Source organism: Tarenaya hassleriana, unplaced genomic scaffold, assembly GCF_000463585.1.
Source record: "Tarenaya hassleriana unplaced genomic scaffold, ASM46358v1 Cleome5, whole genome shotgun sequence".
Classification (NCBI taxonomy): domain Eukaryota; kingdom Viridiplantae; phylum Streptophyta; class Magnoliopsida; order Brassicales; family Cleomaceae; genus Tarenaya; species Tarenaya hassleriana.
This window is the reverse complement of record NW_010967707.1, coordinates 100,501-114,696: the sequence shown is the minus strand read 5'-3', so window position 1 is coordinate 114,696 and position 14,196 is coordinate 100,501. Positions and strand designations below refer to the sequence as shown.

The following is a 14,196-nucleotide window of genomic DNA, read 5'->3' as shown; positions in this document are numbered from 1 at the left end:
CATGCAGTGGTGTACAAAAGACAATCAACAGCAATACAAGGCTTGAATTAGTAGTCAATTCTTCCCTTTTCTTACAACGGAGAATTAACCAAATATTACAAGGTAGAAGAACAATGGAATGTCCAAAAAAAGAAAGGAAAAAAATAATAATAATTCTCCCCAAGAATGAAACTTTTTTTTTTTCCGTTTATACACTTGCAGTGGAGTTTCCTACTGTGATCGGATCATCGTCCTCCGGCAGAGGCTTGACATACTTTCCGATTACTTTCTGTCGACCGCTTCGACTTCTCATCCTGCTAAGCTTATCCTTACTTCTCCTCTTCCTCTCCTCTTTCTCTACGTTCCTTCTCTGCCTCTCTTTCTCGAGCGAACCCTTCCACACGATCTCACCCGTCCACGGCCACAGCCAGTGCCCCGCCCTTCTGTCTGAATCTGCCTCTTCAGCCAGATCCTCGTCCATCGCCTTCAGAGTAGAGTAGTCGAACCATTTCACCCACATCTTCCCTTGCCTGCTCTTGTGACTGTGCTGCTCTTCCATCAGACCCGTCTCTGGGTCCACATACACCATCCTCCTCGCACTGTGGTACGCCCATACGTTCACCAGAACCTCCAGCAACCGCGAATAGCATTGTTTCTCCTGCAACACAATCCACCCTTTTTAGTACATTTTGATTTCATTCCTTGCATTGCAACCACTGGGATCTCGCCATTGTTTCGGACAAGGATGATGAGATTTTGGTATGAATCCTAAACCCGAATCCAATTATCAGAACAGTATCTAGAATCTAACCCTTTCTGTGATGGATTGAGTTGCTATCAACAGCCGTATAAGTTTGTGAGTTGGATTGAGGGTCGGCTGAAATTCCACGCCTTAGGTGAAAGGCACGTGTTAAGTTAGAAAAAAGAGGGAACATTTACTAACTCGGGTTAAACTCAGATAGCATCGGCCTGTCTTATGATGCTCTTCATAGATCTGTGCATCCAACGAATCCACAAACATCCTGCAAACCAGAGAGAAACACCATAAATAGATCAAACAAGGAAAATAGTTATGGGGGCTCGAATCGGAATTATTTTGCATGGAAAAAAACAAAAAGAAATATGAACCTTGAGAACATGATGAACTCCAAAAAAGACCTGGTCGGCAAGGCCCAGCTCTGCATGACAGACCAAGTGTCCCCATCCTCAGGCATTGGTGGCAAAGAATCCAAATGCTTCACACCATACATTTTCTTCAGAGTTTCATTGAAAGCAAATCTTGATCCAAACCCAGGATATTCAAAAAAAAATGTCAGATATCCGAGCCCAAGTCTCAAAACATGCTGTAAATTAAATGGGTTTACCTGCAATTTCCAGCATTTAAGGTATCACAAAAGGACCAAAAGGGTTTCTGTAAAGTATTTCTCGGATCTTTGTCCATGCGAACCCAGAAGTAGAGAGCATCTCCATGCTTTTTTGCTTGAATGGCACTTATTATTGCATTCTCAGCAGTCTTGGATAAAGAAGCCTGTTTCAGGATCCCTCATAATTATGTCATAATTACCAGAAAAAGTTCACCCAATTACAGGAAGGATAAGGTTTTTGTTTAATATACCTTCCTGGCAGTTGCCCTCCAGGACTGAAACCCTATCCATGCATTCTTGTGTAAACGGTCAATCCTGTTTGAAATTGCAAAAAACGCACCGAACTCACCAAGAGCATCACGGTAGTACGGGTTGTTAAGAAGTGCCAAACGAGTTGATGCATCGATATCATCCATTCTTGGCCTCCGGCCTTTTGATGACTGCAGAAGAGTACATTTCACTTCAGTCAAGAAAACATGCAACCTTTCGGTCCATCTTGTTATGGCAAAAACCCTGAATGATTAGACACTAGAATGCATAAGTAAACTCACCAAGCCAACCCCACGATAGAGCGAATACTGATGGAGGAAAGGCCAGGTTCCTTCACCATAATAAGGTTCGTAAATGCATAGAGGTTGACCTGTTCTTAATAGCTCCCCTTCATCCCTCTCGTGTAGATCATTTTTACTCCGGTCTGCCCTTTTGGCGTTTTTGTATACTTCCTCCCATGTTCCATGATACTGGGCAGCTCTTTCTTTCGTCTGCAAGTCACACAGAGCAAATTAACAAGGAGACAATAGAGATGGGACGAGGACTTTGACAAACACTTTACCTCTTCCTCTTCCCTCCTCTTTCTAGCATTCATCATCTGAAGATATCTCTCTTCTTCCCAAATCTCATACACAAATGAATCATCATTAACAGCCTCGAATTTTATACCGCTTAATGAGGTACGATTCCACTGTTCCTCAACCTTCGTTAAAAACTCATAACTTCTAGCAGTTCCATTTTCATGAGACATGTTCAAGAAAGCTTCAAAGAAATGCCATTGCCATTCATCTCTCAATTTCGGAGAAATTTCATTGACATCCTTAGGGGAGGCAACTTCGGAAGAAAACTTGAAAGCGTTCCTGATAAGAGTTGCATATCCTTCTATTGTTTCTCGAGCCATCATATTCCTAACAGTGGTTTTTCCTGTCAGTGAAATATCCCGAGCCAAGGGAGATAGTTTCCCTTTCGATGTCACTTCAAGCACTATCTGTGTTAGAGCCTTCAAATTCTCCTTGGGGAAAAGATACCCATTCACTCTGTCTTCAACCTATTTGGTTTTTTGCCAATATAGTCAGTGAACAGTAAGCATGACCTAACACATGAAAGGGAATGGAATAGAGAGCATACATATTTCTGAATGTTGGGGAGGTCGGGAGCAACAACCAGTTTTCCCAAGGACATGGCTTTCACCAAAATCTCTGGAAAAGACTGCTCCTCAAGAAACGATCCGTACAAAACAAGATCAGAAGTTCCAAGTATCTCGTCAACATTCCTGTCAATGCCAATGTGCTTCACGGAATCTTCTGGATATGACAAATTTCGGGCGATTGTCTAAGACAGGAAAGACAATTGAGGATAGAAAAATCAGTTATATTGTAATGACAGGTTTCAAGATCCAATACCAGCTGACAGCTAGCAAAAACAGAAACAACTATATACCTCGACGGCTATGCTATAGTTGGAAGCTGAATGTCCACCTAAAACTATGATTTTGAGATGGGTATTATTGTAACTGTCACGGGAAGAATCTGAAAACAACGGTAGCAGCGCTTGCAGAACTAGGGCGTGTTCAAGCCATAAACCCTTGTACAAGAACTGGCTTCCCACGATAGTGATGACTATTCCATCTTTTTGTGGGCTCTCTAAATTATTCTCCACTTTCCATGCTTCTGCAGGAGATCCAGGAATCACATAAAAGTTCCCAGCATCAAACTCTGAGTAAAGAATCTGCAAGAAAAAAGGTAGAGCATCGGAGACTTAATAAAGGCTAATTTCCAAAAAGGCAAAGATATTAAGAAAGTAAAACACGTTCGTGGCTACTTTTGTAATGATGAGTCCAACTATTACCGGAAGGAGGTAATTGTGGAATACTACAACAGAAGCTCGATGGAAAATCTTTCTCCAAACGTTGAGAAAATCGGTCCGCCCTGTCGAGGTGTACCATCTTGACCGAACAGCAAGAGTTTCCTCATTGATGACCCAAATGAGGGGCAAAGATTTGAAAGGTTCTTGCATGACACTGTTCCAAATAACCAGGGTTAATTGCCGATATACCGAGAGAAAATTTCACAAGGAAATGCATAAATATGATACCTAGTATAAATCTAAAAATCACATATTGCAATTTTTTACTATTGTCAAACTACTTGATAAGAATCATACCAAGAAAACACACTCCTGGCTTCGAGAGAGTTCACAATTATGCCATCATACCTGCGAAATGAAAATAAGAAAACGATGTAACAGAAATGATCACATGGAGCAAATGAAAGCATCCAAATTAGGGCCAATTGTAAAATAAAAAGATGCATTATTTGATGGACCAACTTGGTATGGAAAATTGTTTCAAAGCTTGATCTATTCAACATATTAGATCCAATCCTGAGGCTCCAATTAACAAACTGTTAAAAATAGTAAAATGAGAAAAGCTCAGACTATATGTCATGGTTCACTAATTCAACATTCTTCAAGCCAACGGGGCATACGATAGCCAGTCGATGACACAATTTGATGCGTGATAACTCTCAAGAATGGTGACTGGAGCACCTAATTTCTGCCAAATGCCTCGCACAGGACCATCTTCAAGGGAGTAAACCTTCCAAAAAAAACCCGTTCATAACCATGAGAATTGCAAAAGGATTGAAGAGCTTTTACAAAGAAGATGAGATAATTCTATACCTCAATGGCATAGCCGGTTTCTTGCAGTGCATTGGCAACAGTCACCATTAACAGCTGTTGCGGATCAGCTAGCATGTCGGCAAACACCTTCAGACAAACATTTCCAAATCTCAACAAGAACATCCAAACATATAAATGCTTACATGCATACAAAAGCAATGTAGCATCATTCTCATATACAGACATGGATACCGACCAGAGCCAATTGCGGCCTCCTGAATCCGAAATGTTGAGGAGTTGCATTGACAGAAGAGGATGGGAAGCTTGAACTATTAATTTCTCTTTGAAACTTCATCAAAAGCATAATGGGTTCAAATCTAATATCCTCCCCGAAATCTAGAAAACCTTTCTCCTTGAAGGCCGCCAAATCCGGCGGCAAAACTTCCGCTCCATCCGACTTGTCGACCACCAGACCCGGCAGAAACATCTGGGATATCACAACGAAGAAGAAGAACACAGCCACAGTACAAATCCATTGGAGATAATCGAGCTTCTTCAAGAAAAAGAATCTCGAGAGCCTCGATCTGTTCCTTTGCAACAAATGGTGTTGCCTTTCTGGTCTCTTCGCCGGAATCCCGGATTCCAGGGAAACCATCCTACGCTCTCATGGAAAAATCGAAATTACCACCGAATCCGGCTAGAATTCCAACACAGCCCCGCAAAATCTCAGCAGAAACAGGAAGCCTTGTATGCTACTAACAAGCAATCCAGTAGAAGTAACCAACTCTGGAACATGAGCCACAGAAACTCCTGGAGAAAGCTAAAATTTTCGCCCCGACCCAGCTAAACTAACTCAATCTCAAACAGGATCCACTAAAATGCCGAACGAACAAGGAATCTTTGCCACAAAACCCAGCAACAAAGATCCCGCGGAGACTACGGCTTCCGAAAGATAGCAGTCGAAGGGCGTGTTGTTTTCAGATGACGTAGACCAGCGAGCATGATCTCGTAAATGCGTGTGAGCAGAGAGAGAGAGAGTCGAGAAAGGTAAGGTAACGGCTTGGGAAAGGACAAGAAAGCTGTGATTACAGAACGAGTAAGATTTGCCGTCGGACTAATTCGGAGGGAGCGAGAATCTTTGGCCCTCGTCTTCCCATTTTCTTCGTAATTCTGACTTATCTTCCATTTTCCATATAAGCCCTAAATTTATATAGAAAAAAAATTATTTGCTTTTATATAGACCTTGTTAGGAAAAATACAAACTTAATTTAAAACGAATATATTATCTGCATCGTTTATAATTCAAATATCATACGATATGCTATATAAATAAGTATAACCTCTGCAATGAATAAGCAAATCTCTCTGGTGTTAAATTCTCAGGGAGACATGTAGCACGGTCCGACATTATCATATTCCGAACTATACAAGATAACGATTTAAATAATATTAAATTTTCCATATATATATAATTACAATATTTTTTATAATAGTTTGAATCGGTGTTTGTATGAATAATGTCTGGTACATCCATTTAACGTGTGCAGCGAAAACATCATACAACCAGTGGTCTTTTTATTACATTGAACTCTTTGGACCGTCCACACCAACAATCATTTAATTGTTTACCAAAAAAAACAATCATTTAATCCGTTGAATCTAAAATAATTAAATATGAACTCTGTCCGAAAAGAGAATCCAAATATTCTATCCTTATCTCATACGCATAATTTAGAATGTTGGATCTAAAATAATTAAATATGAATATCATTAATCCGTTGGACGATATGTTTGACCGACGAACGCTGCTTCACCTTGGGTTATATGTTATACAACACATAAAGTAAATAAAAAGTGTTGCCGTTTGAAACTGTATTTTCTAATTAACTGTCATATATTTGGCCTAGATAGTCTCCCCACATGCCCAAATCCTTTCTATCATGTATAAATTTTATATCGTAATAATCAATAATTCTTAATTAAAAGAATTTATAGATAATTTTTAATTGAATCTTTTATCATTTAAAACTTTTTTTACGAATCTATCTCTTTTTTATGTCGATATAGGATGTGATCTAATCTCGTTTTAATTTTTAGATACAACTATCGTAAGTTCAGAGATCCATCGTAGTAATCTAGAGTCGATCACATGGATACATGTAGTTTTAATGACAAAATCTCATATTCTATTCGATTTGGTCGGAACGATAATTTGGATGATGGTGATGATAAATAAACGTAATTACAAATTAAGGCTAATACAAATAGTTGTTTTAATACAATTTAATTAAAACATTGTAGATATCGAGATTTATGTGTCATGTAAGAATCGTTTCTACTGATTCATCTTGTTAGCTATTGTTTATGGTTGTGATCTGGGTATTGGAAAGTGGTTATTGAATTGATTGTCTTGCTAAATATACAATTAGTCAAGTGCATGTTTAATTTTCTTAATAAACAAATATGTAAACATTAATATGCCATAGACAATAAAATAAAACTTAATATTAACTAAATAGTTCATAACACACCCGTGTATATAGTTGGAAATGGTATAAGGTAGCTTATTTTTCGTTCTCTCTTTTTTTTTATGGATAAATTTTATGTTTTAAACATTTTTTTCTTCATAATTTGAATAGTGCGCACGAAAAATGCGACAACAGAGTTATTTGATTTTCTCATAATTGATTTTGAGATGATGAGATCAACCAATTTGGTGAAACCAATTAAACATCTGCATCTATCATTTATGCAACAAACGGAGTTCTTTGGTTCTCTCCTAATTCGTTTTTGTATCGCTTATAAACGAAGGCATTGTGATGGAAACCCCAAAAATTATTTCAAATCAGATTTTTTTTTTAAAGAAAAATATTTCCTGATTCAGTGTATGTCCCATTTTGTTTCATGATTGTTGATTATTGCAATGTGTCTTCGTACCTTTTGGATTTGAAAATGATTTATTTGTTAAAGGTTGTTTGTCAATTTGCATCCGAAGATAAGTAGAAAATTTGTTATGAATTATTTTGTTATTGATAATTTAATAGATAAACATAAAAAAAAAAAAATCAATTTGAGAGATTTTATTACAAAAGACATTTCGATATTATGATTATATGTCTAAACCACTCTCTCTTGCGCTTTTCCACTAAACAGGTTGTTGACGAGGATATTTTTTAGGAGTTTTGCCTGAGTGTTTCGGTGGGTTGATGATGAAAAACAAAAGAAGGCTGAAATTCTCTTTGAGTTAATCGTAGAAATACTCGCCAAAGTTCCTTCCGATCAAGGATTTGGTATGGTTCGGATGCGTCGCTCGAGAAAGCAACTCTCGATCCTTGGATCATCGGACATGTATTTGCTGCCTTTCGGATTTGTCTACGAGTGTGATCGGACGAAGAGGATGGTGCTTCGGAAGTTTGACAATGGAGACGACGTACAAGCAATCATCGTCGGTCCCAACAACACCTTGGCCTTCACAGAGGAGATCAAATGCCAAATATAAAATCGGTTTATATCGAAATTTTAGAATCATAAAAGATGTTATCCTTATTATCTACCTAATAAATTCCAAATATAAAATCCGATATGTCTGTTCGAGAATGAAGATTCGGTATACACCATCTGGATTTTGGGCTTTATGGGCCAAAAGACTAATAAATGGGCCATAAAGAAAAAATACTAACATTTGTCCTTTTTATGTTTTTTTTATAAATATTTTCCCTTCCTAATTTGAATAATGCGTATGAAAAATGCGATGCACAGTTATGAAAAAAAATGTTATCTGGTAATCTGTTATAGTTTCATATTTTCGATTTTAGCATCCGAAAATATGAAACCGTGTAATATAAAACACGTGATTAGCGAAAACAGTACGAGGAGACTACTGGGTATTTTTATTTTTCAAAAAGCATAGGCGGGGGGAGACATGGAGAAGTCGAAGTAAACGTGCGCCACAAGGGAAGAGAATCGTGTCCAAGTAGTCGACAGCCCCTCACGCTTGTGTTGACTTAACCAACACATACATATGTGATATGCCTTGCTTGTTTTGACTTCACCATTTTCAACATCTTAAAATAATCAATACGGTAGGTATATTTGTGTCGGTATTCCCCTGTCGGCCTATTTTACGTGTCTTTATATTCTCATTAATCATAAACTCTTCGTGAATTTACATTCATTCTTAAATAAATTTATAAACGCATTGGTTGCTTAAGGTCTCTTGTATTTAATAGAGTATTATAGTTAACATATTAACGGTACTTAGACGATTTAATAGATTATATATAATGCGCAACTTAAATATGGATTTAAAAAAGAAACATACAAGGAAAAAGGGTCTAGCATGCAGTGTTAAGAAAAATGAGAAAGTCTGACATTGGGAATCCGAATTTCAAAATGGATATCATTAAATAGGACGCATTTTCTAATATACTCAATTTATGGACGGAGAAATCTGCCTGCCATTAGACTCCCTGGTGTGTATTCGTACCCTTGCTTCAAACTATTTTCACACATCAATTAGAAGTTGATGGTTTTGATCTCATACAAACTCCGGTTCAAGAAAGAAAGAACATCTCCTTTTTTTCTTTCAAATTTAAGTCCTTAAGTGTTCTTTTATGTTGTTTATATTTATTGATATTCATTCGTTTTATATATCATTCGGATTTCATTAATTTGATTTTAAAAACTAATGTCATTATTTTTATTCATGTTTGGATCACGTGGTTATATATTATTCAATTTGTTCAACAATTATAGAAATGTATGAGGCGTAGTTAAATCTCCAATTCAAAACATCCGTTTCTTGCGGTTTATTTTTATCACATACATTTCAATATTATTATCATACTTTTCAGCGATTTACATTCCCTGCGGAGGAAAAAAAATTGTCTTGACCCCCTGGAAGAGTCATGAAACGGACCTAGTAAATAACAAATTCCAAAACCTTAGAAATCTCTGTCTGTCATAATATTAAACCATGCACACATAAATTCCATTAATACTTAAAGACATACACGTTTACCTCTCGTTATATATGGGATCATACGATCTACAAATTCGTTATATATCTGAATTTGGCACGCATGGTAAAAGTACGATGGTCTTGATCGTAGTTAATGGTTAAATACCCCGAATAAGGTTAATTAAATACGCTAAGCAAATTTAGATATAGAAACAGAGTTGGGGTTTTAGTTTTGAAACGAGGGTTGTAATTTTTTCCAATTATAACATCTGAAAAATTCTAAACCACGTGTGATATTGGCGCGACAAATCACAGGAAAAAAAAAAGAAAGTGAAAGTGATTTTGACTAATTAACATGATATCATGCAAATCGAACACAAAGTCTTGGATACATTTTTCATGTCCGTGGACGAGACCAAAAAGGGTGAGAATCTTCATTCGTTTTCGCTTGTTTGATTTGATCCACCTTCTCTCCCTTTGTCTTCTCCTATATATACACAAGCTCTCGTTTCATTGTCTCTTCACCAAAATCCTCTCATTTAACATTCCCATCTATCAAGAGATAATGGGTTCCACCACAAAGAACGTTTTGTCGAAAATGGCAACGAACGATAACCATGGGGAGAACTCGGAGTATTTCGACGGTTGGAAAGCTTACGACAAAGATCCTTTTCATCCTAACCGTAATCCCAACGGGATTATCCAGATGGGTCTTGCAGAGAACCAGGTAAATATATACTCGAACCATGCATGCATGCATGTATTTTTACGTATATGCACGACAAAACCCGGAGTGTTTTTTTTTTTGCCAAAGACTGGATTTGTTGAATTCATGCGCATATGTGACTGTAAAGCGAGCAATTCCGGTACTTACCCTTTTCTCCTTATATACGTATAAAATTTTCAGCTTTGCTTTGATTTGATCAAAGACTGGATCAAAGAAAATCCACAGGCTTCTATCTGTGCCCCTGAGGGTATTCATCAGTTCAGTGACGTTGCGATTTTCCAAGATTACCACGGCCTCAAGGAATTTAGACAGGTATACATATATTATATATATGCAACCATTGATTCATATAATTACGTATAATCTTATATATATACATACACATGCGTGTTTGCTAGCTAGATACCAATATTTGGTATTCAAATAACATATACATTTTATATTTGTTTTTGAAAAAAAAACAGGCGATTGCAAAGTTCATGGGAAAAGCAAGAGGAGAAAGGGTGGTGTTCGATCCGGACAGGGTGGTTATGAGCGGCGGAGCCACCGGAGCCAACGAGACAATCATGTTCTGTCTCGCCAATCCGGGCGAAGCTTTCCTTACCCCGTCCCCTTACTACGCCGCGTTAGTATATTTATCAACTCATTTTTCTCTTTCACTTTTGACATAAAATTCATTACATTATATTTCCATATATAGTAGGGCATTTTCCAAAATTTGTAAACAAAAATGAATCTGAATGGTTACAAGGGGAAGAAGAGAGATTGGACCGATATCATATTGGTCAGTGTCATGTGCTTTTCGAACGAATATTTCAGATGAAAATGTGATATTTGCAAGTTTAAAAGTATCAACTTTTGACCCTCTACGCTTCCTTTAGTACACGCGCGAGACCAATTTGAAACTAGAGTTTGATTCAACGATTTGGTCAAAGCCAGAAATAGTCTATATAATTAATTATTTTTTTGTCATCACAAAAATGGTTTTTTTATTCCACAATTCTATTAAGTACCGACATGATAAAGATCTAACCTTTTTTAATGCAGATTTGACAGAGATTTGAGGTGGCGCACGGGCGTGGAGATAATCCCGGTCCATTGTCACAGCTCAAACAATTTCACACTGACCATAGAAGGGGTAGAAGAGGCCTACCAAAGAGCCAAAGAGTCCAACATAAAAGTCAAAGGTCTGATTTTGACCAACCCGTCTAACCCACTTGGTACGATGTTGGATCGGTCCACGCTCGAAAGCCTTGTCCGGTTCGTCACCGGAAAAAACATCCATCTTGTCTGCGACGAGATCTACGCCGCCACCATATTTTCCATCGAAAAGTTTGTCAGCGTCGCCGAGGTGGTCGAGGGAATGGACAGCTCGGAAGTCAATCTCGATCTGATCCACATCGTCTACAGTCTCTCCAAAGACATGGGTTTTCCCGGTTTCCGAGTCGGCATTGTCTACTCGTTCAACGACTCAGTCGTGGCATGTGCCAGAAAAATGTCGAGCTTTGGTCTCGTCTCGTCCCAAACTCAGTTCCTCCTCGCGTCAATGCTCGACGACGACAAATTCGTGGAGAATCTCCTCTCGGAGAATTTGAAAAGGCTGGGGAAGAGGCATAGGGTTTTTACCTTAGGGCTCAAGAAAGTGGAGATTACTTGCTTGCCAAGCAACGCAGGTCTGTTCGTGTGGATGGACCTAAGGCATTTGCTCAGAGACAACTCATTCGAATCGGAGATCGTGCTCTGGAGAATAATCATCGACAAGGTGAAGCTGAATGTATCTCCGGGCTCTTCCTTCCACTGCACGGAACCAGGTTGGTTTAGGGTTTGTTTTGCCAACATGGACGACGAGACGTTCCACGTGGCACTCCGTCGGATCCAAGATTTCGTGTCCCGAAACAAGGCCAAGGTGGTGGAAAAGTCAACGGAAGTCAACGATCAGAGCAGCAGTGATAACGTTAAGAAGCAGAAATGGCGGGAGATAAATCTAAGGCTTAGCTTCTCTTCTCGAGTGTACGAAGATCGAATAATGTCGTCGCCGAGGATCATGTCGCCGCAATCTCCTCTTCTCCGAGCTTGAGATCTATATATGGCCTCATCTGATCTCGGAATTTAGACGTCCCTGATTAACCATTATAATTATTAAGTTAAGTTTTTTATTATCTTATAATTTGAATAATTCAACATTTAGGGTGATATTCTGATAACCAGCTTTTTTATGGGGCTGATTTCGTAAAATCTTAATATTGTTCACTTTTTGTGTGTTTCTGTTTTTTTTTCCTGGGTTTTTCCCCCACTGTGGATTGGGCATGTAATCGCCTTCTTTTAATAAATCTGATTATTATTATTATTATTATTATTATTATTATGATCATCATCATCATCATCATTATTAAATATGTGCGTGTGTGTTGATTTAGTAAGGGCATGACAAGTTGATAAACTATTTAACTAAACCACAACATATACGGCAACAATTAATTAAACCACAAAAAAAGACCCAATTGAGTTTACTGTTTAGAGAAAATGGAATTTGTTGAGGAAATAAATAAATCAATGGGCTAATTCTGGAACCCTGTATTAGTAGTAACTAACTGCTGCTAAGATGAAGACGTCACACATGTATGCTACATGCCTAACCCTCTGTTTAAATATACATATATATATATATATATATCTGATAAGTCATCATCATATGGATGTCGAGTCAGAATATATATATGGTTGCACCAAATATATGCGTGTGTCTGTGTTTTTCGATATAAGGCCAAAACATACATATTTATTATTTTTATTTGCATAAAAGAATTAATCAGACAAATTAATTAGGTGTTGGCGCTAGACCCGAAAGTTAACAAGCACGGCTGACGTGATTAATTGCCAATCATGACACAACATTTCCTTGTAGGAGAAAGCTGACGACCTACATGTATTATTTATCCATACAGTAATCAATTCCATTGTAACGAAATGATTCTTGTCATTAATTTCGTGGTCGATGAAATAAAACTATATCCCAATTAATTTTATGAAATTAATAAATTTTAACAAGGGTTGCATAAAATGATGATAATTCACTTGTTTACATAAAAAGTTGATATATTTATATAAAATTATCTCCATTATGTTTATAGATAGTCCTTAGCAAATTAATTTTTAGGTGGCAGCCAACCAAATTTCTTTTGACATGTGTATGGACTGCTTCAAATTTCAGCCACCAAATTACATGTGAAGGACAAAAATCTTGTGCAACAATAATAGAACAAGAAATTCCTAAAAACATAGAATTTTCAAAAAAATAAAATAATCAAAATTCATAATGAAAATAATTACTTGTAATTAAGGATATTCCAAATTATTTTTGCTGTTAACCATGAAATTATGTTATCACTGTTAACCACTTAAATTATTTTTGCTGACAGACTAAGACTATGGAATGGTGCTGACATCTAGATGGAGGTTTTTTTTTTTTAAAAAAAAATTGTTTTTAAAATTTTAAATTCGTATTTTAAATTTTATTTTTCTCAGTTTTTTTTTTGCCCCGAAACTGACTCATCACATGATCGTGAAGCTCTTTGTCCCTTGGCTTCATGTAACAAAAACAAGGAAATTGATCGCATCATCTACACTGCAAAACGTTCGGGACATGTACTTTTGTTTTAATTTACCAATTTCATATGATTTAATCCCTTAAATATAGACAAATTTGCGCCTGTCTCTTCCTCATATGATTTTACTTGTATTGCTAAATTTTGATGTAATGTAAGGTTAAAGTTTAAGGTCCGTCACCCTATAAATATCTATATACAGAGATGCGCAATATAAATACACAAAAACACCGTATATACGGCCACGTATGGACGTGATAACTATGCATGCAACGATAACGCTATATATATTGCACATGACAACATTCCTTCATTATCCCTTATATACATGAACGTCCCTTCAAGCAAACGAAATAACAAATTGTTTTTTTTAGGACGATGGGCATCGACGAAATATACAAAACACATAATCGATCGATTAAAATAAAAAAAACCCCTGAAAATTATAGGAGATATTCAACCGATCGATAATATAATATTTTTCACGTTCCTTATTCAGTTGAACATTGCCCATTTCAGGAGATGACGCAGGCGTTAGGGTTCTCTTCCATGCTCTGAACGTAGTAATACGTTGTAAGGTGAGGGTTATAAGCTTTATATGCCTTCACGAGCTCGGCCACATGGTCCGGTGGCGGCGGATGCACCACCACTACCGGCTGCGGGTGCGGGGGC

General features: G+C 37.3%; 2 protein-coding genes and 1 pseudogene across 2 annotated transcripts; 1 reads left to right on the top strand and 2 right to left on the bottom strand.

Moving 5' to 3' along the window:
- Nucleotides 1–24: 24 nt before the first annotated feature.
- LOC104825864 lies at nt 25–5,410 on the bottom strand. Its single transcript, XM_010558278.1, has 14 exons — nt 4,489–5,410; nt 4,293–4,379; nt 4,100–4,209; nt 3,777–3,827; nt 3,462–3,633; nt 3,054–3,341; nt 2,742–2,945; nt 2,176–2,661; nt 1,895–2,104; nt 1,595–1,783; nt 1,344–1,507; nt 1,108–1,257; nt 923–1,001; nt 25–637 (listed from the first exon to the last, which is right to left on the bottom strand). The coding sequence occupies exons 1-14, from the start codon at nt 4,885–4,887 to the stop codon at nt 188–190; spliced, it is 3,039 nt and encodes a 1,012-aa protein (XP_010556580.1). The 5' UTR covers nt 4,888–5,410; the 3' UTR covers nt 25–187.
- Nucleotides 5,411–9,781: 4,371 nt separating this feature from the next.
- LOC104825862 (1-aminocyclopropane-1-carboxylate synthase 2) lies at nt 9,782–12,064 on the top strand. The gene is made up of 4 exons (XM_010558272.2): nt 9,782–9,919; nt 10,100–10,231; nt 10,384–10,544; nt 10,967–12,064. Exons 1-4 carry the CDS (start codon nt 9,791–9,793, stop codon nt 11,994–11,996), a joined length of 1,452 nt encoding a protein of 483 aa, XP_010556574.1. The 5' UTR covers nt 9,782–9,790; the 3' UTR covers nt 11,997–12,064.
- A 1,728-nt stretch (nt 12,065–13,792) lies between these two features.
- LOC104825861 overlaps nt 13,793–14,196 on the bottom strand; it is a 2,597-nt pseudogene continuing 2,193 nt past the window's right edge.

What these genes read in the sequence shown, in the direction of transcription:
- LOC104825862 (XM_010558272.2), top strand. Translation starts at nt 9,791, where the DNA reads ATGGCAACGAACGATAACCATGGGGAGAACTCGGAGTATTTCGACGGT. An exon ending in TGGGTCTTGCAGAGAACCAG is followed by an intron (nt 9,920 to 10,099) that starts GTAAATATATAC and finishes TAAAATTTTCAG; the next exon opens with CTTTGCTTTGATTTGATCAA. An exon ending in CCGTCCCCTTACTACGCCGC is followed by an intron (nt 10,545 to 10,966) that starts GTTAGTATATTT and finishes TTTTTAATGCAG; the next exon opens with ATTTGACAGAGATTTGAGGT.
- LOC104825864 (XM_010558278.1), bottom strand. Translation starts at nt 4,887, where the DNA reads ATGGTTTCCCTGGAATCCGGGATTCCGGCGAAGAGACCAGAAAGGCAA. An exon ending in TCCACAATTACCTCCTTCCG is followed by an intron (nt 3,342 to 3,461) that starts GTAATAGTTGGA and finishes TTTTTCTTGCAG; the next exon opens with ATTCTTTACTCAGAGTTTGA. An exon ending in TTAAATGCTGGAAATTGCAG is followed by an intron (nt 1,258 to 1,343) that starts GTAAACCCATTT and finishes GTTTGGATCAAG; the next exon opens with ATTTGCTTTCAATGAAACTC.